Source organism: Rhinopithecus bieti, unplaced genomic scaffold (assembly GCF_001698545.2).
Source record: "Rhinopithecus bieti isolate Rb0 unplaced genomic scaffold, ASM169854v2 scaffold_8226, whole genome shotgun sequence".
Taxonomy (NCBI): domain Eukaryota; kingdom Metazoa; phylum Chordata; class Mammalia; order Primates; family Cercopithecidae; genus Rhinopithecus; species Rhinopithecus bieti.
In genome coordinates this window covers 293,279-321,236 of record NW_016805992.1, presented here as the reverse complement: position 1 = coordinate 321,236, position 27,958 = coordinate 293,279, and the positions used below count along the sequence as shown (strand labels likewise).

The 27,958-nt window shown below is 39.8% G+C and overlaps 1 protein-coding gene across 16 annotated transcripts in view; it reads right to left on the bottom strand.

The window, feature by feature from the left end:
* The window catches only part of RBFOX1 (RNA binding fox-1 homolog 1), a 205,320-nt gene that overhangs the window by 8,124 nt on the left and 169,238 nt on the right, over positions 1-27,958 (bottom strand). For 10 of the 16 annotated variants that reach the window (XM_017874423.1, XM_017874422.1, XM_017874425.1 and 7 more), the window contains one exon: positions 11,646-11,698. The exons of the other annotated variants lie outside the window; for them this stretch is intronic. In XM_017874423.1, coding sequence (XP_017729912.1) covers positions 11,646-11,698 — 53 coding nt within the window. The remainder of the gene's footprint in view (positions 1-11,645; positions 11,699-27,958) is intronic. 16 annotated transcript variants of the gene reach the window in all.

Genomic DNA, 27,958 nt, shown 5'->3' with positions numbered 1-27,958 from the left:
GCTACTGCACCCAGCCTGACTGCTCTTTAAGGGCACTTTCCAACTTCATCCCTACCCCTTCATGTCATATAGCAACTCTAACCTTATTTCCACCCCACCTGATCATTTACCTTTCACCCTCCTGGAATGAGAGCTCCATGCAGGCTGGGACAGTGTCTATTTTGTCGACCTTTACATCCCCAGTGTCTGGCAGAGCCCTTGCCACAGGGCAGGTAGAGAGGGGCAGGCCAATGGTACCGCAGGAGAGGAGGCAGCAAGACAAAGGAGTAAAGAGGGAAATGGGGCCTGGGAAATACTTATGCCAGTAACTATGATCCCACTAGTAGAATCTATCAGTAGAAAGATTCTGGGTCAGCTGCTCCATGACACATTCAGAACCCTTCAAGGCAGAAGAAACGTTTCTGGGGACTTCCAGAAATAGTGTATAATTTTTTTTTTTCATCGCTTCTGTGAGTTTGCAAAACACTGGTCAAGTTGTCCTAAAACTCATCAAAAGCCTTTGGGGAAAAACTAAACAGATACCATAGAAGACTACTTTCCTGGCTAACTCACCACAGATTGCAACCATCATGAGACCTCATCTTTTTGACCTTTAGGAACAAGTTAAAACTGGGAAGCAACCCAAGACCTTGCGGATTCAGTACTTGGGGCAAGAAGATCCAGGTTTGAGTTCTGCTTTCATGATGTCCTTGCTCTCATGACTTGACAGAGCATGCTCTCTGAGCCTCGTCTTCCTCATTGGTAAAGTAGTAATTTTCTGACTGAGCCCTGCCTAATTCAAGGTGCATTCAAGAAAACCAGGTAGATACTAAGCCACCTTACAGCTACAGGAGATCATCATGCACAGCTTCTTAGATGGTATTTCACAAACCAATTTCTCCCTCCTTGCCCAGACTTTTGGTCCGCAGAGGCAAGTGAAAGATTCTGTTCTAATATAATCACATGCAACTCTACTGATCAAATTACAGATGCTTTTGGAGTCAAGATCTAATTTATGAGTTACAGATGTAGTTTAAATAGATACTTACTTGCATGCACTTAAGGTCGTGTTGGAGCAAAATGAAGAAGGATGCAGCCTCTTGAATGGGAATATGAACCCATGTTAAAGTGCTTTATTAACTCTACTGAGACATGTTAGTAAGAAGTACTATGTACATCTAGTTGAAACAAGCTGGATGCTAACGAAATACAGTGGGCCCATGTTGGCACTCCACACAAGGGTTTCAACACAAGTTTCTTATAGGGCCACAGTAAGAACACTAATTTCACTGTATTTTACTCCCTATTTTGATGAGGAGTGTTTATGCCTTGGGAGCTTTCGTTCCTCCATTAGTATCATCTCCCCATGCTTCCCACCCCAGAGATAGCTGGGTGAATCCTGTGGAGCAGAAAGATGAAATCTGTTCAGTTCTCAGATGAAGTTCAAAAGGTAACAAAGACATCCTAAACAGCCAAATTCCAGCAAGAACGTGCATGGCCTTGTACCCCTCCCAACACAGACAAGGGGCTGCAGAGTATGCATTCAAAACAGGATGCCTCACCAGGGATCAATGAATGACCCTGGTCTCTGCAATGCAGTTAGGGACTACAGAGCCTCCCTCATTATATCTAAGACATAGTCTTAAGTATTTGGGAAAATGAATCCATGCAAGTCACACACTTACCATACAGCACACCAACAGGGCACCAACCATGGTTCAATGGTTCTAAAAACATGCTCTTTAGAGAGCCCTGGTCTAGCTAAAGGGATGTTCTTTCACTTTCCTGTATAAAGTCAAATGAGATCTGAGCCTCAACAAGGCTCACTGACTAGTTCTGGTGTCTACCCCACTAGGTGGGGTGCTCTGGGGCACCAGATAAGGGGGACATCAGAAGGTAACCTTCACCCAGGAAGAAGTGATTCTTATCCCACTAAGATACTCATCCCATTTCATTGCCCTCATTTTTAGGGTTTGAGAAATTTTCCAAATAAATGATGTGTTGAAGACAATCCTTCGGTTTGCACTGTTGCTGGTATCATTATCAATGAGTTGTTGCTTTTCTCCATCTGGAGGAACTGCATCTGGGACACACCAAGTGTTCTGCGTTTGGACAAAATGCTCGGCTTTCAGCAATTCTCAAGGGCTGTAAAGGAGTCACAGCCAATATCGGCCAGGAAGAGAAAGAACAAGACCAGAGGGGAGGGCACGTGGCTTCTGAGTTCTGCAGCACTGCCCCAGCTACTGCTTTACTTCCTTCCCTCATCCAACTACAAATCAATCCATTGTCAATCATAAAACGTTATGGGCATTTGTTTTCCAACTCAGCCATGCTATACTCGTGACTAAATGAAAATGCAGCAAAACAGAATAAGATCTCACAGTCCTACTGAAAGAGGCTGAAGGCTTCTGACAAATCCCTTGGCAATTCTGCAACTGCAGACATGTCCCCTCAGCTTGTGGGGATTCTGTGGGGTCAGAATGGAGACAGAAGCTCACCTCAGGGGATAAAGAAATGTAGCCCAGAATATGGACCCTCACAGAAGGTCTTCCAAAAATTCTGAGCTTAGGACACCTCAATATATCTGAAATGATCAGTCTCTTACCTTTGTGCCAATAAATATTTACCAGACAACCAAAGTCTCCATTTTCAAATCCCAGAATCCCGCAAATTTCAGGTTTTAAGGTCTGAGCTAATCCCAGTATGCATCCATTTGAGAAGATGTTGGATTGTAATAATGGCCAAGATTTTGGGCTAATCTTCCAGGAGAGCCGTTCAAGGAAAGGATAAGTTATCTCAGTCCCCTATGCAGATACATGGAGAGACAACAGGTGCCAACCAGCCCACCTCTGCCCCACAGGAAAATTTGAGAGAGTTTCCAGAACCTCTCAGGCCATGCACCCTGGTTTGCTGCAACACGGAAAAACCCTCCTGAAAGCATGAAGAATAACTCTTTGGATGTATTGGAAAATTCAGAAAGCAACGGTTTATCTAGGAAATGCTCCTGTTCACTTTCACTCTACAATAGTCAACTGAGTTCTGGACTTGATCTGTTGGTCAGTTAGTGAACTTAGTGAATGTGTTCATGAGGGAAATACTCCTGTGGTTACTGCAGCCTTCTAGTTTTAATTTGAGCAATGACTTAAACATTTATTGACCATGGAGGTGACCAAGCCCACTTACCCTCAAAGCTTCTCAAGATACTTAGATGGACTAAACCAGTCCCCAAACACCTAGAGGAGCAGTCCCCGGCCTTCTTGGCACCAGGGACCACTTTTGTGGAAGACAGTTTTTCCACAGACCGGGGAGGTAGGGGAGTACTTTAAGGAAAAAATTGTTCCAATCCACATCATCGGGCATTAGAGTCTCAAAAGCAGAGTGCAACCTAGATGCCTCACCTGCACAGTTTACAGTAGGGTTTTTGTGCTCCCATGAGAGCAGGTGGAGCTCGGGCAGTAATGTGACTGAGGGGGAGAGGCTGCAAACACACAAGAAGCACTGCTCACATCCTGCCGTGTGTCCCGTTGGGGACCCCGATCTAGAAAATGACGAAAAATGCAGCAAAATCTCCAAAAATGATACAAGCAGAAGCGGAAGAAATGCTCTAAGATAACAAGGAGTCATCTCTACTTGGCTCTGATGTGAGTTACACATTGTAGTGATGTAGTCATCTTGGAGCACAGTTTCATTGCTGTTATCTTCCTTACCTTGTCTTTAAAGTGCTTATCTTCAGAAATCACTTAGCACATTTTTCAGCCTCGTGATTTCCCTGCCTCCCCTGAGAAGTAGGATGGAACACCTCTGAGCTCTGTAGACCCTACATGGGAAGCCACAGAATTTGCTTTTGCCCACTGATACCTGTCATACATCATCAGAACTGTGCATACAGTGCATACACAATCCAACACTATGACATCTAAAAGACTCAGACCATTTACTCATAGCAAATCAGATCACATCATCCTTTCTCTACCCCACCAATGCTGTTCAAAACCTCTTCATATTCTGAATCCCAACAGCAAATTTGAGGGAAAGCGGAGTAGCAGCTAGTCTCGCATTAAAAGACACAGTAAGTCCCACCTTTGGTGATGAAATTCTCCTGCCCTAGAATACCTCCTCTAATAAAGGAGCTGTGTAGGCACATTGTCTTTAATGCAGAGCTCAAGGCCATCCTTCTCTCAGAAATTACATTTCTCCTTTCTCTGTGTCTACTCTTGCTCTACCAAAATTACTAAGAATTGTTACTGTGCTTTGAAATGACCATGGCACCCCAGCTACATTTTACCACACAGGAGGAATAACAAATTGTATCCCTCATGAGATTTTCAATACCCTGCCATGAAGCAGGGTTGAACAGCAGCTGGGGATCCCTCAGTCAGAATGTCTAGAGTGAAACCCTGACTGTTACTTCTTGCTAAGTTATCTCAAAGTTCTTCTGAGTTAGTTATGCCATTTATAAATGGAGATGATAACGGTGCATCCTGATTGTACATGGCTATAGTGAGGGTGAGAGGAGGGTTATGGTTACCAGTTAGGGACCAAACAAGTGTCAGTTATTAAGATTCAGAGGATTGCAGCTGTCGCCTCTTGTCTATTTTATGTGGGATCAGTGAGCTTCCCGGTAAAGGGGGGGGGGGTACACGTGTCAGAGCTACCCCTGATTTGGGTTGACGATCCAAAGTCTTACATACTGGCATCTCTCATCCTGAAAGTAAGCAGATCAAAGATTCTGAGACAAAACAAGCAGGGTGAGAAGTAGGGAGGTTCTGAGTCCTGAACTCCAAGGAATTTCCCTCTACAGCACCCACCTATCACCAGGAGGCAATGTTAAAATACAAGATCAAGACACTGACAATGTTCAGGTTATCTGTCATAACATTTTAATTCCTTGTGAACATCCCTCACCTCCAAATGACCAGTTCTTGGGGACACACACACACTCTTTCAATATTCATTTGAGCAAAATGAAAAATGTGGTTCTAAAATGGGATTGATAGAATTATAATGAAAGCCACACATGTGAGGCACATGTCATTTTAAATTTTACAGTAACCACATTTTAAAAGTGAAAAAAGTGAACTCGTTTTATTTTCTCCAGAATATTCAAACTGTCATCACTACAATGTGTAACTCACAATTATGAAATATTTTACATAATTTTAGTACTAAGTTTTGGAAATCCAACATGCATTTTTTACTTACAACTCATCCTGGTGTGGACTGGCCACATTTCAAGGAATCCACAGCCAGACGTGAACACAACTTTAGTAAGTCCTATTGTGTGCTCTTTTTACCATTGAAACAACGTTGGCTGTGTGTGGTGGGCCTGTGCCTGTACTCCCAGGACTTTGGAAGCCCAAATGGGGGCAGGATGGCTTGAGGCTAGGAGTTTGCGATCAGCCTGGGTAATAGAGCAAGACCACATTTCTTCAAAAAACTAAGATTGCTGGGTGTGGTAGCACATGCCTGTAGTCCCAGCTATTAGGGAGGGTGAAGTGGGACGATTGCTTGATCCCAGGAGGTCCAGGCTACAGTAAGCTACAGTAAGCACCGTGGCTCACACCTCTAACTCCAGCACTTAGGGAGGCCAAGGCAGGCAGATTACGAGGTCAGGAGATCAAGACCATCCTGGCTAACATGGTGAAACCCCAACTCTACTAAAAGTACAAAAAATTAGCCAGGCATAGTGGCGGGCACCTGTAGTCCCAGCTACTCGGGAGGCTGAGTGAGGAGAATGGCGTCAACCCAGGAGGCAGAGCTTGCAGTGAGACAAGATCACACCACTGCACTCCAGCCTGCGCGACAATGCAAGACTCCATCTCCAAAAGGTTCCTGATTGATCAGTTAGTGTTTCCCAAGGTGTGAGGTCTTTTCTATTATAATTATCTGGGGGTAACTTATTAGAATGCAGATTTCCAGGCTCCCAGTCCAGACCCATGAATCAGAATCTCAGGGCCAGGGGAAGAAGACAGAACAGGCTCTGCTTTTGTAACAAGTTCTCCAGGTGACTTGCATGCATTCCTCTAGAATTGGATAACTACTGTTTGATTTTTACAAATTCTGCATGGATTCAGCACTTTCCCACTTAGGTTAATTCAGACTATCTCGATATCTTTAATTTTCATAAATTGATTAAACACACTTCATAGGGTATTGTTATTGCATGTAGCAAGCCTGAGACTATGCCTCGTATACAGAAGGTTCTCAATAAGCGGGACTATATTTCCTAAGTTCCTTTGCTTATACACCCCCTTAGCTCCCTGTACTTCTCCTGTTATAATACATATCACACTTTATTGGAAACAGACCAATTAGCCACAAATCAATTTACTGCATGACAACTTTGCTGAATAATCAAATCACTGAAATGCAGGAAAGACTATTAGACTATTAGACTATTAGAGACTTGCTGAAGGATCAATTAGAGGAATGACCAATTTGGAAACTTTTTCTAAATATTAAATATTACCTAAAGTTTTAATGCAGCTGCCAGCGTGTATAGGTTGACAAGTGGGGATAGAAGGGGCTGGTGACACCTCCTTGTTACCCCTGAAGTTGCTTCTAATTGGTAACCTGGGTAACAACCTGTCCCACAGAGGACAGTTTCAACAGCTGTTGCAGATGTATTCACTCGGTCAAGGCTTTTTTGCAGACCCCTACCCTTAACCCCACATGGTTATGTCCCATACTCTTCAGGAACTAAGATGGAAATGTGTCCCCAGATTTGTTAAGGGAATGTGTGGTGGGTCCTGGCATGGTGGAGGGGGCATATCTTCCTGCTAGCAAGTCCCAGCTTCCACCTACCCCCTTTATACATACACACAGACACACACACACTCCCTCACACGCCCTTTGGGCATTTGGGCAGGGGATAGCTGGGAGCTTTCCACTTGGACTCGGTGTCTAAAACAACTATTTCAACCTGTCTGGTGGTTTTCAGGGACTAGAATATTGATTTTCAGCCACTAACTTTCAGCAAAAACACGTCTGGTGAATTAACCTAGAACACACTTGGCCTGTTTAACTCTGTCTTCCCTTAATACACAACATGCTTCCTGACCTGACATCTGCTACCTCTATCCCCACAACTACACCAGTACTCCCGGCACACAGAACTAAACATATGCCTGCTGCCTGAAGGGAACAAGCCAAGTTAAATGAACTTCCAGTGCAACGACCACTACAGAACCATTCGGTGCCCTTTGGTCTCTCCCATATAGTAACAACTTTGTCATCCAACTCATAAACACTAGTTTTGTAAGAGCAAGATTAGCATACTGGGGAAGGTGGAATTCCATCTGGAGTCAGAAGGTCAAAGTTCCAAGGGCAAAGAAAAAGGAGTGTGTGGACGCAGTGTGACCCAGGGGAAGGGTTTTGGTATCAGATGAACTCCTGTGTGACTGTGGGCAAGCTACTAAATGTTTCTGAATCTGAGTATGTTTTTTCTCACTTTCCAAAATGGGCATAACACCTCATTGAGCTGCCGTGATAAACTATACATGCATGTATGTGTATATACATATACATGCGTTATACATATCCATGCACGTATGTATATCATACTAGCACACGTAATTTGCTCAATAAATGATGGTAAGATATGATTACCCCCTGGAAAATTCAGCAAAGCCCCTACAAGGGACTATTACTGCAGGGATAAAGGGTTTGCTTTCCCCAGGGATTAAAGCATTGGTGCTCCATGGAATTAACTGATAGACCTTGACGACAAGAGTGGGGGAGTGAACATTTAACAGACTCGACCTTGTACACTTGTAATCTGCCAGCATGTCGTCTTTGTTCTCCCATCAAAACAGCTTAAAGATGACCACTTCTCACCCACAGCCACCCCACTAACCCAAGCCATTGTCACCCCTCTCTGGACAGCTGTAAGGGCCTCCCCCATCTCCTCTCAGTGCTGTTTCTTCTGTTCTTTGGCAGTTTGTGGTCTCTACAAAGCAGTCTATCTGATGTTTAAAGTCAAATTATAACCCTCCCTCCGGTGCCTCCATATCACTCTTAAAATCCCAAATATTTTCTGTGGCCTCCAAGTCCTAACTTGCTCTGACCCCTGGCTACCTCCTAGATGTTATCTATAAAACACTCACCTGTACTCATCCGTGGGTCATACTGGATGTCTTACTCCTGGACACCTCAAGTATGCCTCAACCACAGGGTCTTTGCACCTGCTATGTTTCATGGGTCACACCTTTGCTTTATTTAGATCCCTGCTCAAATGTTACTCCCTCAGATAGGCCTTCTCTGATCACTGAGTCTAAAATAGCATCGCACCTTACTTTCCATCTCCTCCCCTGCTTTTTGATTCATTATAGTAAGTTCACAACTTACTATGCATGTGTATTATCTGCTTATTCATATACATGGTTTGGGATCTGTTCTCCAATACAATGAAAGTCTTTGGATGAGGGCTTCTGACTCACTTAATGCTATGTCCCCAGGGCTTAGAACAGTTCCTGACACCCAGCAAGGACTCAAGACATTAATCAACTAAAATGAATTTCTAGTCACTGATCAAAACAAGTAACCTGTTTTTCAGCCACTGTTCTCATACCAGATCCTTCTTCTACAACTGCTACATTCACTAGCCCACCCTGGAAAAGTCCTAATGAATCACAGAGGGAGACTGCCTGTCTAAGAAGGGAAAATCATTTTCCCCCTTTTTGCCATATCTGGCAGAATCCAACTCATCAAAAGTTCTTGACATTACCAAATGAGAAACTACTCAACTGTGCAAGCTGGATGCATTAGGAGGTGTCCTGCCCTGTTAAAAGCCTAGTCCCAAGTGATACCCAAAAGAGCACACGTTCTTTCGGATCAACCAAAACAAAACAAATATCATTGTTGAAACCCCTGGGTAAGAAAATATCCTTGTAAAGATGATAGTCTCATAGATCACAAATGTTAATGAAAAATGCCTATTCTATGTGGCTACAAAAAGACCAGACATGTTGGCGCACTCAACAAAAGACCCATGTAAAAAGGTATCACTATTTGGGAAACTGGAAGAAAAAAAATTCTGAAATGCTGCTGTTCTACTACTCAATGATTTTCATCTCATGATCTCCACCCTAAGCCCCAGACAACTGCCTGTGCTTAGCCCATCCACCACGGGTATCAATGTGACAATAACACCTCTTCATACGAATTTCAGTTATAACATCCATCAAGCCCCGCACTGAAATGTTAAGCATGTTGATTTTTTTTCTCCATTTAAAAACAGAGAACTTGGCTTTTGTCAAACTGATATCCAGTAGATAGCAGGATTCAATAAACCTGCTCTAGTAAATGCTTTTATAAGGAGGTGAGACCTCATTTACAGTAGTGCTGTTTAGAATGTGGGTAATGGGCACAGCAGTTTCTTTTTTATTTTTATTTATTTTTTAGACAGGCTTGCTCTGTCACCCAGGCTGGAGTGCAGTAGCACGATCTCTTTCCACTGCAACCTCTGCCTCCCCAGTTCAAGCAGTTCTCTGCCTCAGCCTCCTGAGTAGCTGGGATTACAGGCACACCCCACCACACCCGGCTCATTTTTGTATTTTTAGTAGAGATAGGGTTTCACTGTGTTGGCCAGGCTGGTCTTGAACTCCTGACCCTCATGATCCACCCAGCTCAGCCTCCCAAAGCAGGTTTTTCCAGCATGTAGGAGATGCCCTAGAAGGCTTTCATTGAAACCACAAGTTACAATCTTTGTTGACTGAGCAGTTTTGATTTTTCATTTTCACTCTATGAAAAGAGTGAACTTGCTGGGAGATAATCTGACATTTGATTGATAAGGGTGTCTCCTGTTTCATGCTTCATTCAAAATTCAGAGTTCAAATGGAACCTTATGAAGCATACAACATATTATTAAAATGGCTATCAAAGGAACAAGGATATCTCTCTCAATCGAAAATGCGACCAATTGCAATTCATTAAGAATTTACTGAGCAGCCATCTAGATTAGGTAGATGGAAACACCATACTCATGCAAACTTTCATTTTCTGTTGCCTTTTTTAGAGATAATGTATGTGGATCACTTGCTTACAAGGCAGGGTTTGTTTGTTAAGTCACAGGGCAAAATCAATATCTTTTTCGTGTTTGATCTAAGATGTGCCAAATATAACCTAACATACTGGAACCTGGAACATGCACAAGGGTTAACAGAAGGCAGAAGCTCTACTGCACTTGAGGCATCTACACATGCCTATGTACATGTTAAATTAACATTCCCCACCCATACCTCCCATTCCAAGCAGTCTCCCTTTTCATTGCATGCTCCATTCCACTAAGGCCCTGAAAATGTTAACTGTTGTATTGCGGGAACATTCCCCTGCCACTCCCAGCAATTCAGTTAACCATCGCATCTAGCATTGGGCATTAGTCAAGTGTTAAGGATGTCGCCACCTCTCTCAGTGAGAAGCAGAGACATGAATTCTGGGGGTTAAGAGGGAAATTGCAGGGCTCATAATCAAAGGGGTTTTATAGAAATAGAGTATACCATTGCTTTAAAATGTCAGCATGCATCATGCATACCTCTTGAACTCACCGGGTAAGACTTTAAACTCGTTATAAAGGCTGAGGCTGACCATATCAGTAAAACTGACCCTGCCTTTTAGAGAACAGAGATGGTTGGGTGCATGTTCCTAGCTCTCTGTGCTTCCTTTCATTCATTTATTCTCACCAAAGGCGGTAAACAGGGAGTGAAACATTGGTACATAAGCCTTTCTTTAGTGCACCATTGATAAGAGGTAACAGATGAGTGTTTATTTGTAAGACTCAGTTTAATGTATGTGTCTGAAGGTCATGGGATGCTCAGTTATGTAGTGATAAGTTGTAACATCCTGGCAGGCTGAAAGCACCACATTGGCAAGACTTCCTAGTGATTGTTTTGGTCATAGGTTAGGCTTAAACAAAAACAAAAGGAAAAAAAAATCTAGTGTTAAGGCACTCACCTATCTTGGCATTTAATTAATTCCATACTAATGAAAGCACAAATTTAACTGTTCTGAACCACATCAAAGAAAAAAGACAGGTGTTATTTTGACGGACATATCATGCAGCTATACAATTTCCATTTGCCAGTGTCCTGGTTTCAAAACCAAAAGACTTGGTCTAAGTTCTGCTACTTGAGAGATGTTTTACAAGAAAGGAAATAGAGGATCTTTGGCTAATAGAATGAAGATCCCCTTCTTATAAGACAGATAATGATATTCTCGAATGCCTCTAGCTTTATAGATTCAGTGTTTTACAGCCTCTAATATTCCATAAAGATCCCAAATAATTTACACATCAATCTCTATTAACCCAGACATAATATGTCAAAAAACGTGGAAGTCATATGTCTGTGTACCTAATCTCCCTGTTCTGTATTTCACCATAAGAGCACTGATTATACTGTTAGATTTTCTTGTGGATTCATTCAACATAGTCTTACTTTTCTGGATCATGTATTATTAAAACCAGAAATAAAACATCAAAGTTAGCAAAATGCCTAATGTCTTACATGGCAGAGCCTCAAGGCTTCAGTTGTACTCCAAAGATATAAGAACTTTTTTTTTTTTTTTTTAAACTTTCTAGAGTGACCAACTGCAGCATGTGAAGAAGGAAAGAAAAAAAAAAGGATACTGAGACTTGGATGGATGCATCAAGAAGTAGCAATGTTTGTTACCTGCAGAGGTGTTACAAGAAATTTCATCTGCTGCAACGAAGACGAACTGATTTCTGGAAGAGAAGATAAAATTCACAATACTGCTCGCTCAGGGGGAAATGGGCTCTCTGCCAACTGGTTTGATGTGTACAGATGAGGGGGAGGGAAGGGTGCTGTTTGTGAATGGATGTTGCGAGGAAATGTGCTGATGTACCTCAGTTTAGAAAGATCATGAAATAAGCATGCGGGGACTTCGAAGTCATGGTAATGTCAGAATATGGACCATGTACAAGCTGTTGCACCAAATATTAATACTATGTGTTACCAAAACATGCCAGGGTATGTTTCTAAGGCTAAAGCATTTCAAACTGTACTTATATGAATTTCTATGCTAAAGAGATTACTTTTTAAAATGAGACTACTGATTAGGAAATAGAGTATACTACAGCTAGCTAAAAAAATTATGAAATTCCAGACATATAAAAAAAATTTAAGAAAAAGTGCTGTCATTTCAGAAGACAATTTTATATGGTGATGTGTTATGGGTAATAATTTCCTCATCAAACCAGGCTTGCTACATAAAGCTAAGATAACTCATCAATTGAAATAAACTCTATCTGTCCAAATTATTTTTAATGATGCAGTATTAAAAAGAATGAAAATAGAAAATGCTATTTTACTTTCAGTAAATCCCAGAAAGATGATAAAACTATCTTAAGATGTTTCCAATTGTGACATTTCCACAATGTAATGTGTTCTAATTCAGGGGTACTACTTATTCCTCTAGAAATAAGATCGTCTCTGTCAGGCCAATTATAAAAATGGCACAATGAGGTTGGCTAGGTTCTTAAATGTCTCAACAGCAGCAGTACAGGAGCTCTGGGTTTTCATTGGTTAGATTTTTACCATGCCTATGGATCATCAAGAACCAAGATAAATGCATTTTTTTTCTTAGTGTGATTCGTTTTGTTCAAATGTTTCAGTGCTTCAAAAGGTATCTAGTGATTGAACATTTCTTAAAACATCTTAAGAAAGTTTTACTGTTGCAAAAGGTACACCGTGGAATATAGAGCTGCCATTTGAATATTCCCTAGAATTTTACATTCAGTTAAATTCCAATCATTTCTACACCAATAAAATATAAACAAATTATACATGCTTTGAGAATAGTAGTTTTAGTACTTCTACATAACAAGTCACAACTAAGTTTATCGCTTAAGACAATAAAAGTTAACATCATAAGATTTTGGACTATCTTTTTGTTAGGCTTTTGAACCCTGTGAGTATCTGGCCCTAGATTCCCTATGTTTTGAGGAGCAATAAAATTTAATATCCCTGAAAACAGAGATATTTTGATTGAATATTTGACTTACTCACCTTTGGCTTCTACAAGGGGCAATAACAGGGGAATTCCTAACTACAGGTATGATATTCTGGGGTGCACAAAACAAGTACTTAGAATAACCTCTATTTACAGAATGCTCACAAGAAGAATGCTACCATAAGCAAGAATGGCGACCTGGTTTATCTACAGAGGCAAGGTATTCGCACTAGGCATTCACATATCTGTGGCAGGAGGGTGGGGCAGCTCTACCCAATTTCTATTCCCTAATCCTGGATGAGATTGCTAGCTTGTGTTCCCTTTCTGCAATTTTCCCTAAGGAACTGTCCAGTGTGCTAGACATGAGGAAAGCCACTTGGAGACAAAACAGATGTAAAATTGTGACTGAACAAACAGGGAACTTTTAAAATGCAACCTGCGAGTATGATTAGAAACAGCCCTGTAAGAAACTAGGCTTGTTTTTTTAAATTGTTTCAGAATTTACTGTAAGATTGTGTCCTTGAAAATACTCTTTTTGACACTATGCACTTAAGCTACCCTTTTCCTTACTCCTTTCTTCCTCTCCTACTTTTCCTTTTCTCCTTCCTTTTCTTTTTTCTTTTCTTTCCCTTCGTGCTTTCCCTCCTTTCATTTTCCCTTCTTTCTCTCCCCCAATTTTTTGAAAACCTATGTGTATTGATTTTTATTTATTTTACCTATGGTCTTTTTGATCCCTAAGTTTCAGAACTAAAGGGACTACTCCCTTTTGACAACTTGCCCTCTTCAAAAGAGTGGCTTAGATTACTTTTGACTATGAATTCACATCTATTTCAAGGCACAGAGTTCTCAATAATAGTGACATTTAAAAGAACATGCCATGGACTCTGCAGCAATGCCAAAAGGAGTTAATGGCTACCAGTTAAGTATTTTTTTGATACATCCATTCTGTACTATTTTTTAATCCACGTAATCCCATTATATCCCAGAAAGGTCACCATAAGGTGTCAGAAAAGTACCTTTCTATAGAGTTTATTAATTCCATGAATTCAATCTGTGTGATCACTACTTCCCCTGAACTATGCTTTCATCAATTGACAAGTGCAATTAACAAGAAATGTCTGTAAAATCAGAGATTGGCTTTGGGTGGCTTACATTGTCAGGACAACAGAAAAATTCTGGTAGAGTTCTAAGGGGAGATAGTATGTTGGTGTTTATATCCACCATGTTATGCCGTTTTATGTACAGCCGTTTCACCTTGAACATTAAGAAATTATTGACTTAGAGGACCCATAAATGGATCATCTATGATCCTCTCAAGCCACTTGCCCCGAATGACCAGAGACACACATCACAGAGACAACTGTCTCTGCTATATCCAAACAACTTAAGGAAAAATTAAAAGTTCAGAACAATGCAGGTATATTCTGAACAGCGGGCTACCTCTCGGGGAATAAAGAAGGCTGGTACCAGGGTCTGTCTTCTTAGGCAAACCCTAGTGTGCTGTTTTCTCTCAACACAGACCCATGGATTTTAAACTTCAAAATGCACCTAATTTTCCACAAACTGGTCTGTTCTTTAGTTATTGATTTAAAAAAGCAAGTGTGACTGAGTCATTCTCAACCTTGGCTGCACATTGTAAATAACTGGTGCACTTCTAAACGTTTCTGGTTACCAAGCTACACTTAAGACCAGTTAAATGGTAACCTCTGAAACTAGGTCTCGGGCATCAGCAGTTTTTAAATACTTCCAAGTGATTCTAATGTGCTAATACTCTTCATTTGAAAACCACTTGTGGAGCTGAACGGTAAGAATGCCAGTGATAGGGCCCACTCCTCAGGGTTCGGCTTTAATTGATCCTGGGGTACGGTCTGAAAAGTAGTTGAGAAAATGCTCTGTAGGTGACTCTAATAGATGGCCACAGCTGAGAAGCAGTACTATGATGCCAAGGCAGAGGGATTCAAGAGACTCAAAGAAGTGGATTCAAGGGAGTTGAATCACTGAATTTCTTCCAACTTTGCTATCTATTTTTGCAACTTCTATTTGACCATCATGCTTGCCTCCAGGCCAACCTAGCTACTTAGGTTTTGGACAATGCCACCATTGAAACCTGATAAAGTGTCCAAGAAAAGGGTACTTCCAGTTTCTAGATGCCTTCTAAGAGAGTTGACTTGAAACCTCATCCTGAAAGAGAAACTACTCTACAGTGGCCATGTCATACTCTTGGTATTTGAGTCCTTCCTTACCTGTTCCTCTTACTGGACCATTTCTTATGGATTTACTCAAGATCATCTTTACTTGAGTTTTTCCACTTTGAGTTCAGCCCCTAATTTTGTCTTTACCCATTCTGTCACCCAAAACTTTCTATATTCTACCTCTCCTACTCCAAAATTTCTCAAACTTCCCTGAAGATAAGAATTGCCTAGAATTGCTCATTCAATGTATAGATTCCTAGGTTTCAACCCTGACCACCTGAATCAATTTCAGGAGAGAGGTCTGGTAATCTATACACTTAAGAACCCAGGCCTGCATATTGATACAGCTCCACAGGGCACGCATTCTCACTGTGCTCTAGGTAGCAGGTGCTCCTGTGAGGGAATCACGCCTTCTGCTAATTCTTACCTTGAAATTTGGGCAACCTTGCTGAGAAACCCTGCAAGTTCATTTCCATTTTCATTTCAAAGCTCACCTGTCCCAGGAGGATTGTTTTGAATTGGGAAGGCTTGGTTGGGGGTGGAGAAGAGGAAGGATTACTAATGTATGAAAAATGATGAAATGGCTAAATTGAGTTTAAGGGAGAAGACTGTGTTTGTCCTGGCTCATGGGAATGCTGCCTGCAAAATCTATACAACACTGATGAGGCACTTATGACTGCAAGTTGCCAAGTGTCATACCCATGTATTCATAACATTTTTCTTATAATCTCTCTTTTTATCCTCCTCTAGTAGACGATGAAACTGAGGCATGGAAAAGTTATATAATGCGAGCAGCTGTTAAGTGGTAGAGGTGAAACCTGAACACAGTTGGCTTGGCTCAAGACCCAAGCTTTTACTATCTAAAGTTCTTGGGAACATTCATGTAGCAGGTATTTAATCAGCAGTGGGGTGTGATGTCTCTGAAGTAACTTAATATTCTGAATCTTCAGTTCCTCTGAGAAATAAAATATTTGAATTCCTCTTTGAGTATAATTGAGAGAATTAAAAACACTATGCTTTAACAACAACTTGATTATGAAATGGCATACACCATGGTCTTTCTCTTTTCACTTTTATGTCACTAGGGTGACTAACCTTTTAAGATTTTTTTTTTTAGACTATCTACACTCTATCTACCTCAGCTGGTGGTACATTTAAATTAGTCCTGTGGATTGCCATGTATCGCCCTCATAGCCCACTTTTATTCCTTAGGCTAAATCTCATCTCTTGGCAGTTTTCCTTCTGAAAAATTACCCATGGCTAATTCTTAGAGTCAAATTAAAATAGTAGCCAGCCCATGTTGCTGGAGGGGACATGAGAGGCTAGATACCAAGTCAGAGTAAACTTCTAGTGCAGGTAGGCGGAAGGCAAACACTCCCCATATCAAATAATGCTGGTTTACATTTTACTGGTAAAGATTCTGGTTACTTCCCATTCTTTGACTTCTTAATTCTGTTACATTGCTATTGTTACATAGATCTCAGGATCGATATCACTTAGAGCAAGATTGTTCTTGTATCCAATACTATGAATTTTGAATCTCTCTCTCTCTCTCTCTCTCTCTCTCTTTCTCTCTTTCTCTCTCACTCTCTTTCTCTCTCTCTCTCTATCTCACACACACACACACACAAACACACACACACACACACACTTACACACACTTAAACTTTCCAAGGATGTCTGCTAGGCAATCCCTACAGCTGAGAAGTTTGTCTTCTGGCCTGGTAGACGGCAGCCAAGACGCCCCAAGATAGTAGTGGGACAAAGTCCAATTCTACCTGTAGGTATTGGGATATCTGTTGTTTATAAGGCAGAGGTACTTAACCCTGACTGCTCAGCCAATACTTTGTTTTTTAACAAATATTCAGCTAGGATTGTTTTTTTAAATAAAATACCAATGACCAGGCCCATACCCCAGTCATTTAGGTTCAGCATCTTTTGAGAGTGGTTCCCATGCACAAATATGCCTGAAAAACCCCTGGGGGTGATTCTTATCTGTCAGCCAGCATGGAGAACTCATATCTCACTGTACGAATACCTCTCTGAACATACGTATCTTGCCTCTGCAGGAAACAGTTGTCTTTTGGGTTTAAAGTAAATTGCACTAGTGTTGATTCTAACATTTTATACTTAACATTTTAATTGCTAATTATATATTCTAAAAATTGTAGTAATTGTTTTATAATCATGCTTATCAAGATGCTTTTTTTCACGTAAAATTAAGGTAGAAATTCACAATCAGTTTATTGTTGATCATCTTAAAGTTGCTAGATGTGCCATATGGAACTCAGCCATGAGTATTTTCTGAATATTAAACAATATGCAGATTTGATGCACCTATTAAAATTCATATTGCCGACCTTACCCAATACTTGACTCACATCATTCAACCCTCAGATTGCAAATGAGGGGCTTGTTACATATCAAGCACTGAGCTAAGTCTAAGGGGTCTGATTCTATGCTCATAGCCTTTAAATCACTGGAGTATCTTGGACTTGCCTGTCTGGAAGCTCATAATCTAATTTGTATTTCAGTTTTATCACCTTCAAAGGGAGGTTGCTGACAATCAGTATCTTACCTCCTTGGCCCACGTATAATACTAACACTCTACTCCAGAATGGTACAAATCCCATTCGGATTCCTATTTTTTACCCGCCCTGTCACTTTTATTCATATTTTAGTATTATGTCATGTGTACTTCAATACAGTGTGCAAACTATAGAATGAGACAGGGTATACACAGACAAGTAACCAAACAGATGGACTACAGAAAGCTCTCAAAGGTTCTACACCTATCCCATTTTGAAAAGGGGAACACACGAAAATACACTTAAAAACATTTCATTTAGACACAGTTCCTGTTACTAACATGATATACATAAAGAAGCTTAGAAAGAAGATAAGGTCAGTGAATTTCTCCCCAGTTTGGCTATTCTACCAAAAAAATCTGAGTTTTAGAAATTCAAACCCAACTGCATCTCCATTACCTGGAGACGTTGAACAGTTCCCTTTTGTCATTTTAGTTCCTCCAACATTTAACTTTCTCCCCAGTTGCCACTGGACTTCTTGTCTAGGCTCAGGTGAAAGAACCAACCGTGAATCTGGAAACCATGCCTTGTTGCATACAAGCTGTATTCCACCAGAAAATTCACTTCACCTTTCTGGGCCTCAGTGTCTTCATTTAGAAAAGATATAAAACAGTACATGCCCTTCCTGGACCTTTTGTGCAGGTTGATTGAGAAACATTTTATTGGTAGAAGTCATCTTATTGGTAGAAAAATTGGTTTTTTTTTTTTGGCTGTGTAGACTCATAAAGGAAAGTCTATTTCTCTCTCCACCCAAAGATGACAGCAGGCAATTGGTTTTACAAAAATCCAAAGCAGTGATAGTTGGAAGGCTGGGTTTATCCTGGGAGATTGGGCATGTCTCCTACTAAAGCTAATGCATGGGTGGTGGCCTAAGTTAATCCATTAGCAGAAAAGATAAATATCCAAGGCACAGGGTGAACAAGAATGATAGGATATTTGATCTTGTGGTTCCCAATTTCTATTCCCCAACCTATTTTTATATTTCTAGGGTGGAGGTCAAAATTTTAAAACAACCAAAAACAAATTGTATTTAGTAAAAAATTATTCTACCTCATAAAACCTGTTTCCACAGGAAACTCCTTATTTTTTTTTTTCCCCCACTCAAACAACACAGTACTCCCACAGTTCAGTGATGCTGCCGCTGCTAGTATCCGGAGTACTAAGCATGGGGATCTCTTAGAGGGGCTTTCTGTTCACGACAGCAATTCTCACAACCACCCAAAGAAGCAATGGTTATCCATTAATCCCACTTTATAGATGAGGCAGTTGAGTGTCAACTAGCTCAATGTTAGCCTGCCCAAATTATCTCATGTAGTAAGTAGACTCGCAGAGATTCAGGAACGAGGTGTAAATCTCAATCTGTAATCATATTCTGCATATCAACAGCAATGATTTGCTAGTGCATGTCTATATCAGAGTAGGTCCAATGAGAATGAATAAAAGATCCTGTTTCAAATCTTGACACAGTTGCCTACAAGTCCTGGAATGCCAAGCAAGGCACAAGTTCCCAGAGGGTTAGTGTTACAATGTGTCTTAGATATTGTCTAGACTAAAAATAACCTTGCACTTTTAAATGCATTTAATGTACTTGCTACTGCCTCTATATATTCACTGCAAATACTAGCATACATTCCAAAATATGTCAATCTGAAACCAAGTTATTGATAACATTTGCACCACCTCTTTCAGTTTATAATGTTCACCTTCTTCATCGTTTTCTAATTCTAATTAGTACCATGCTTTCCACTTAGCATAGGAAAAAAACTGAGGGTCAGTAAAGTTAAATCGGATGGAACTTTTACAGGTAGTTCTTTATATTAGTGTGAAATCTACGCAATTAATGGCATGATGTTAGCATAAATGTTTCTATCCATGAATCTTTTGGGGTAAAGAATTAATTGTGGCCTTGGGACAGGAGAGGGGGAAGAAGTCACAATGGAATTGACATTGAGGGATGCTCAACTGTTGATAGCCCTTTCTCACTGAAGAAGGGAGAGTAGAGAGGCAATGGCAATAAATCAATAATTTACAAAGATACATCCTCTTATCTCTTGCAAGGTTTGTGATGGGACCACCCTCTGTCAACGTTATTTATGGCATATCGGGGTAGAATAGAGGCTTGTTCTCTAAAGCAGGGCTTCTCAAACTTCACACCAGTCATTCTGGAATCTTGAAAGTGCAGGTTCTGGTTCAGCAGGGCTGGGGTGGGGTTTGGGATTGTACATTCTCACAGGCTCCTGGTGACGCCAATGGTGTTGGTCTGAAAACTAGACTTTACAAGGCAAGGCTCTGTGGGCTTTTTAGATGATCCACTCAAATCTTGAAATTTCAAAACAGAACAAGTTAATCCTCTTTTCCCCCCATTTGTTCATTTTCTAAGTTTGGGAGACAGAAATGGAAGAAAACAAAATAGCGGGGAAACGATCATTCTGAAAAAGCAGGGAAGCTGGTATTGTCCAGGAAGAATTATTAAAGTACTTCCACTCCCCCACTGCCTGGGCTCATATTCTGTTTGGTAGTAGTCATCCACAAACACTCTAACAAAGCAGAAATGGTGGAAAAAACAAGTTCTTCATCTCTTAATACACTCTAAAATTTTAAATTACAAAATTGAAACCATGAAAGACAAGAATTGAGAGGATGCTAGAAGCATCTAACAATGAGTTGTTTTTTTTTTCTTTAAATTCCAGGTCCCCCAGACTCGTGAGAACCACTGATTTAGCTTATCAGATGTGTGGCTTATTTCTATAATCTCATGCCAAAGCATTTCAATCTAAATGATTGGGATAATTATGAGAAGAGTATTTGGCTTTGATTATGTTTCAGCTTTCAGAAAACTGTTAATCTGTTTGAACAGTCACACATCATAATGCAGCAAGAATTAGCTTGGAAAAAAAGAAAAGTGACTAGTTACTCCTTATATGCTCCCTAGTTTGTGCCCCACAGACTCCCATCTCCTCAAATTCGGATGGTGGCCCCTATACTAAATGTTTTGTATGTTAATTAAATATGAAATTCATTATAGTTGTGAGGAGTGCCTAATTCCACAGGAACCAAGCATTTTGATTTACACCAAGGAAGAAATAAGTCAATTTTGTCCAGTGACTGTTTACATGCATGTACTACACACAAATGTGGAAATAAGCCACATTGAAATGGAAATCGATTCTTCTGGAAAAGAATTTCAACTTGTGATAAGTAGAGTCAGAACTTGCTTTGATAACTTTAAAGGAAATATTAGACACTTTTAGAGAAAAATTTCCTCTTATCTTGAAATAAATGATAGTATATGACCATCCCTAGTATACTACCTACGGACAAAAAAAAAAAAAACCCAAACAAAAAACAAAGTGGAGGGGTTTAATTTTTATTGCTACGTCCACAAATGCTTCATGACCTAAGATTCTATGTTCTGCTTTACTGGATTACTGTCTCGTAGAATGTAAGTTCGTTTTAGCAATAGAAATGGCTCATCCACAGGGCTTTGCGTGTATATTCTCAACAGACCTACACCTAGAAAGCATTAGGCTTTCCCAACCTGCCTCTAAAACCCTTCACAGCCGAAGGACCCTGATGCTGCTACTGAAAAGATAGGATTTATTTGTTTTTGTGTGTGTGTGTGTGTGCGGCCTATCAAGTCAATGATCTGCAACCTAAAGTGTGTAATTAGGCCATGACATGACCAAAGGAGTTGTTACACCTTGTCTTGTCACTGGCAAAAGTGTCTACCCACGTGGCTGTGACAGCTATGCTCTGTTGGGCTTGGAAATTCCTTTTATCTCTCCCCAACTCCTTGTTGGTCCAGTCTGTTGGCTATTATAGCATTGGTTCTTTTTTTAAACTGATTCAATTACATATTCATCCAAGAGTGCATAACAGTTGTTATGAAGCCATTATAGATTATGGACAAAAGGCAATTAGTTCTAGAGAGAGAAACTGGAACACTTTTTCTTGTAACGTGTGTGTGTGTGTGTGATTTCTATAAACTAAGAGAAACTCAGGAAATAAATCCATCAGTTACAGCCATATTACTTCTCAGTATTGAGAGCTCAGCATCCATAAACTCAATTTTAAAAAACTACAGTGACTCTACTATCAAAAGCTGAGATGTAACTTCCCTTCCTGACTATTTCAGAGCCATCTCCATACTTATCAAATGAAATCAGTGAAAGTCTACAGAGCAGATCAGGAGAAAAGAGAATTATCTTAGCTATCCTAATTTTTGGAGAATACATCAATCAAAATCACTAAGAGGAGTAATGTTTTATATATATATGTATAGATATATGAATGATCTGTCTCGTGTGTGTGTGTATATATATATATAAAACAGATATATATATATAAAACAGATATATATATATATATATATATATGGCAGAAAAAAGGTCCCTTCCTTGCATCCTTCCCTCTTGCCATTCATCCACCCACCTATGTATCGATTTATCTCCATCTATCCATCTACCCATCCATCTATGTACGTGTATGCATGGATATATGTATCTCTGTCACTTAAATAATTTTTAAATAGACTAAATAAAATATGCTAGGGAGTCAAGCATAAAGTTGCCAATGTTTATTTTGCCAAAGGTGGTTGCCAGGCCTTGAACTGGCCTTGGGAGATACTGCTTTCAATACGACACTAGAATAAGATCTTGATCTCTCCTTGCCACACGTCACGAAGAATAAGAACAAGGGCTGCTACTGCTGTTTAGCTGTTCAGCTGTGTGTGTGTGTGTGTGTATATAGATATATATCTCAAGTATTAAGATACTTATCTGGCATATGTGCTTAGTAATAGGAATCTCAAAGGTAGAAGTGTGTGTTTCTATTATTCTAAAGCTGGCTAGGACAATTGGTTTCACTTTTTCTTCCAGAGGAGCGCCTGAATCACCAAAATCCCCCCAAAACAACAAGAAATGGATCTGTTAGGAAAGTAAACTTTAAATGAACAAGATAAAAGGTGTGTATATACATGTAGATACGTATAGATGCACACATGCTCAACCTGGAGTTCTAACTAAAACCTGGACATGCTTTTCTAGACACAGGGACACAGAAGGATAGAAATAAAGGCCTAAGTGACTCATTTCTGGTACATTCAAAATAAAAGATTAAAAAGAAACTAAAATCAGGAACACCTTCTTCAAAGCACCATCAAAAATGGTACAGAGGTAGGACTTCAGCTTATTGCCATGTATTGATTCCACAGCCGACATTCAAACTCGGAAGTGGCTTCTCCCTGCCTCTGGGTCTGTATCCCAGCTAGGAAGATGGCATGGGAAACTCGCCCATCCCTTCTGAACCTCCACCCCTCAGTTCCTTGTTGATCTGAGAATACCATCTCCGGCATGGCCATGTTTTACAATGCTCTCACTATATTTTTCCAACAGATTTCTCAAGACTGCAAATGTAAATAAAATGATAGGAAGTCTAGCATAAAGTTGCCAATGTTTATTTTGCCAAGTAAGAACATGAAAAACAAAATTGGATGTCTAAAACTAAAACTACCATTTGCTATTGTTCTAATTTTATAAATAAAATCTATTTTAACAGCAGTGAGAAGGAAGAATGGATTCAGTCTATTTGCCAGAGAAGAGCGTTGACAACTGTATTACATGGTCAGTGTTCTTCTGTCTTGATAAACCAGCAAATATGCCATCAAAGGTGGTTGCCAGGCCCTGAACTGGCCTTGGGAGATACTGCTTTCAATACGGCACTAGAATAAGATCTTGAGATCTCTCCTTGCCACACATCATGAAGAATAAGAACAAGGGCTGCTACTGTTGTTTAGCTAGAAATATTTTCAATCCTTATCAAACTTGGTTCAGATAAGAGGACTGGGGAAAGCAAAGCAAGTAACCCCTTTGTCTGCTTTGTATGTCTACTTTCATTAAGGGTTTAAAATTATCCACAGGTTCAACTTTCTGTATTCCAACCCACGGCCAAAAAAAAAGGTGAAAACAATGTCCATATAACATCTCTTTAAAAAATTAACCTTCCTACAGAAATAAACCCCTAAATGGTAAATTACATTTTCTATTCAGGATGCTCATACACTTTATATGCTGACAATCCCTTAAATTTTAGCATAGATCATCAGATAAGGACGCCAAATAAAATGGAATATCATTGTAAATGTACTTATTTGTCTGTTTTCATGACAGCATTTCTCTCTTAATCTGAGGCCAGAAAATAAAAAGTTCTAAAATAGAGGGAGTAGCCTGCACTAATGGAAATAAACTCAAATCCTTTTACTTTTTTAGTTCAGCTTGAAGTAAGATTGTACATAAGGATTTAGTCCTATTTTCTGCATTGAGCTTATGATGAAATATTAGAGGGCAGAAAGATGGTCCCTTCCTTGCTTCCTTCCCTTTTTCCATTCATCCACCCACCTCTATTGCTTTATCTCCATCTATCCATCTACCCATCCTTCCACTCATCTATGTATGTGTATGTATATGGATGGATGTATGTATCTATTTCTGTCATTTAAATAATTTTTAAATAAGACTAAATCCTGTATGAACCCCAAAATATGCCTACTTATCCTTACTAGGTTCTAAGAAACACAAATCTGTCTCAAACAACCTTTTATTCATAGGTTATAAATGTCATATTTCACTTACGTTTTTTCTAGCATGTAGTTTGTGACCACTTGAAATTAACAAGCCCTGGTCTCTTTGCATTAAGCTTTACCTGAATACACTTACGAGTCCCTTGTGAGGTCCCAAGGCACAGGTGAGTGTGTGTGTGTGCACATGTGTGTATGCAGAGAGCAAAATAACATGGCATTTTACTTGGATTTCTTTTAAGTTGAGCTATATAAAATTTACATTGATGTAGGTATATATTTCATACATATTACAATAGAGCCAATGTGTCATTTTTGTCACACACAAGGAGCAATTTCTATCTCTACATTAGCAGTGAAACTTTAAGGTCTCAAAAACCAAAGAGGTATCCATTAAAACAAAATTATGTTGCTTGCAGTCTTTTGCTCAGTTTAGAGATACCTGTGTGGCCTGGTGCTACAATTATATGTCAAAAGCTTCTTAGCTTTCATGTATCTTTACAAGAAATGCATATTTTATGTGGAAGCAATGGCCCCTGGTAACTATCAGTGTAATCGGATTGTGATGAAATTTGAGTGAAAAACTCTGTATTGCTTTAGTCTCTAGGCAGTCTGCATCTAACTTTCTGCCCTGATGTGGCGGGACGTTTTCATGCACTTATCATTAGGAAATGTTAGAGTGTTAGCAAGCAGGACAAGCATGACAAATGTCTGTCTGGGGAGATAACATTTTCATCAAAGCTATGTACACATCATATTTTCCCAAATATTTGTGGCACAGTTGATCAAACAGGGAATCTTACCCCCACCGCCCCCCTCCCCCCGACCCCGGCCCCCAACCTCCCAGTTTGGCTGCTTCAAGATGCAACAACAACAAAGTCATAATACACAAACCATGAGCCAATCAATAAAGAGAAGCCTGCCCCCAGGCTTAATTCAAGCAAGCCATTCATCAAGCTGATGTGATGGACCTGTCCAATCCAGAACGTATCACAGACACATCAGCAACACCAAGTGGCATGCAATGACCAGATGACCAAAGACCCCTCTGCCATGCTTCAATTGGTTCAAGCTCAGAAAATGTTCTCCTTTGAGAGTTCAGACAGTTGGCTTTGCATAAATCAAAGTGAGATTAGAAATAAAGATTTGGTGAGGTCAAGTGCTTACCAAATGTTTCCTAAATGCCAAGAAAAGATGTTCACCTATTCCCACTAAATTTGTCAATGAGACTATAAAATTACCTAGTCCAGTCAGGTATTTTTCTTTTGGGGAAATCTCTGCCCACACCAGATGGTCTTCATTCTGGAGGTCAACATGCAGAGACTCTCAGGTTGCTCCGAGATGATCAGCATGTGATCATTTAACCAAGAAGATGATGGGCAGGGAGTTGCAAGGTGCCCATTAAGGACTTGCTAGACAGTCCTGAGGTTACTGGAGTTCAATATTTCTCAAAGGTCCCTGAATGTTTAATTTGATGAGGGCTTAATTTGTGCTGATAAAAGGTAAAATCCTACCAACTGGGGACATCAAACTTCTTTTGCTTTCAAGACGTCTGAAGAATGAATCTCATGATTACAGGGAAAGTTTGTTGCTGTTTCTCTTTTGATCAATTGACAACCAGAGAGCATTACCAAAACATTCTCAATGCCTGCTGATTTTACTTCCTATTTTGAAGTTTTTTTTAAGTTTTTCTTTATCTTGCCTGTCTTCTACAGAAGAGGAACCTTAAGAATCTATCACTACTGATTCTATGCTGTGATATAAAAATAACTGGTTACACGATTGCTACTTCTGAGAGAAATTCTAGGTACTTGACATCTTTAATCTAGATTCAAAAGCTATTCTGATAATTTGACATTTTCCCTAAAAGTGTCTTCTATAAAAGGTATTCCTTCTCAATATCCAGTTAATAAAGATAAAAGGGGGTAGCACCATTTAATAGACACTTTAAAAATTCAGAAATACAACTTTAAACATTGCTTTCTGCCCATGTACTTATTAATGAATTTACTTCAATGAATAATTCCATATGTGGCAAATGTCTTGCTTATGACAAAGTTAAATAGGGATAGCTATCAACGTCCAGAGCAACCAAGATGACCAAATGTGCAAATTTATCTAATGAACAAAAAGAGGCCAGTTATATGCACAACAGAATAGTTGGTTTCTTCGGCTGAAACTATGTACTAAAGTTGTAATTGCAGTTATTAAAGATTTACCAATCCAAGAACAAGGGCGATCTTTCAGTGGGACATGTTGCCAATGAGAAATCTGAATAATATCAAAATAACAGATTTTACACATACGGTGTTCCAAAATGTAGAAATTTAAAAATGTTTAGATGAAGGCAAGTAGAGTTGGCCAGAATCTCAGATAATTCTAATAGTATCATATGTTGTTTATTTTTTAAATGTCTAGACCAGCCTTATTGAAGGAGTCAATTTAAATTATATATTTCTTAATTTTTTTTTTTCAGCTTGGGGGTAGATGCACTTACACTGAAAAGCAAGATAATCAAATCCGTTTAAGATTCTTATACAGCAGGTTAAAGTTACTATGATTATAATTATATGCAAAGTGGGTGTTTGAGAATGTAGCATCTAGAGATATTTTCATAAAAAATAATTAAGGCTTGCAGCTGAACCACATTGCAATTGATACTTTGTGAATCTTCAGTGCAGAATTTAATAACATTAGATCTTTTCATTTGTAGAATGATCTTGAGTATTTGAAGATTGTCATCATTTTATTAGCCTTTTGACCCTGTCTACTTTTCTAATCTAGTGTCAGTGTGTTGAAGATAACAACTTACACGAAACACATTTTGCATCTTGGCAACTGATTACTGGGTAAATGTATAATTTATGTATTGAGAACCTTGTCTTGACAATTGTCTGGATTTCTCTGCAAGGCCCCCTACAGCCTTGAGAACTTGTTATGGCTGCTTATAAGAAAATACCTGCATAGAACCAGACAGCAGATCTCAACTCCATCTTGCCCAAAGAGCCATTTGTTACAAATGTATGCATGGGGCTTTCAAAATGCCGCTTTTAGGATTCAGGGATTTATTCTGCTTTCTTACATTGTAAGAATTCTGTAGCTACAATTAGCTAACAGCACATCTCGTGAGAAATGGAATGGAACTGCAGAGAAAGCACACCACAGCAAACCGAGGTAGGAACTACATCACAACAGGCCGGGTAGGAGCACCAGAGGTTGCCGACACTTCCCATTCAGGAGTCAAATACATCGCCTGCTTACCTGTCTGACCCAGCATGCCCCAGCCACACATGCAAATTGTTATCATTGTTTTATTCATGAAACGTATTTTTAAAATAAAGGACTCATTACCAAAATAAGCACCCTCAATGACATTTGTGCATGCAGAGCATCTGAACATTCACATTTATGTCCTCAGAAAACAGAGCCAAGGAGTTGCATTCAAGATGAAAACACACACTTTCCTTTTCAAGGCAACCATACAAAAGTAGCTACGGCTTGCTGTTTCAGGAACCAACTCATCTGTTAAGCCTGGGTAATAGAAACCCCTCATTTCCGCCCCACCGGCCCCGCAAACCTGCCCATCCATTCTGACTTCTGCATTTCTCAAACACACTGGGTTCCTTCCACTGCCTGTCTTAACATGTGGTGTGCATTAC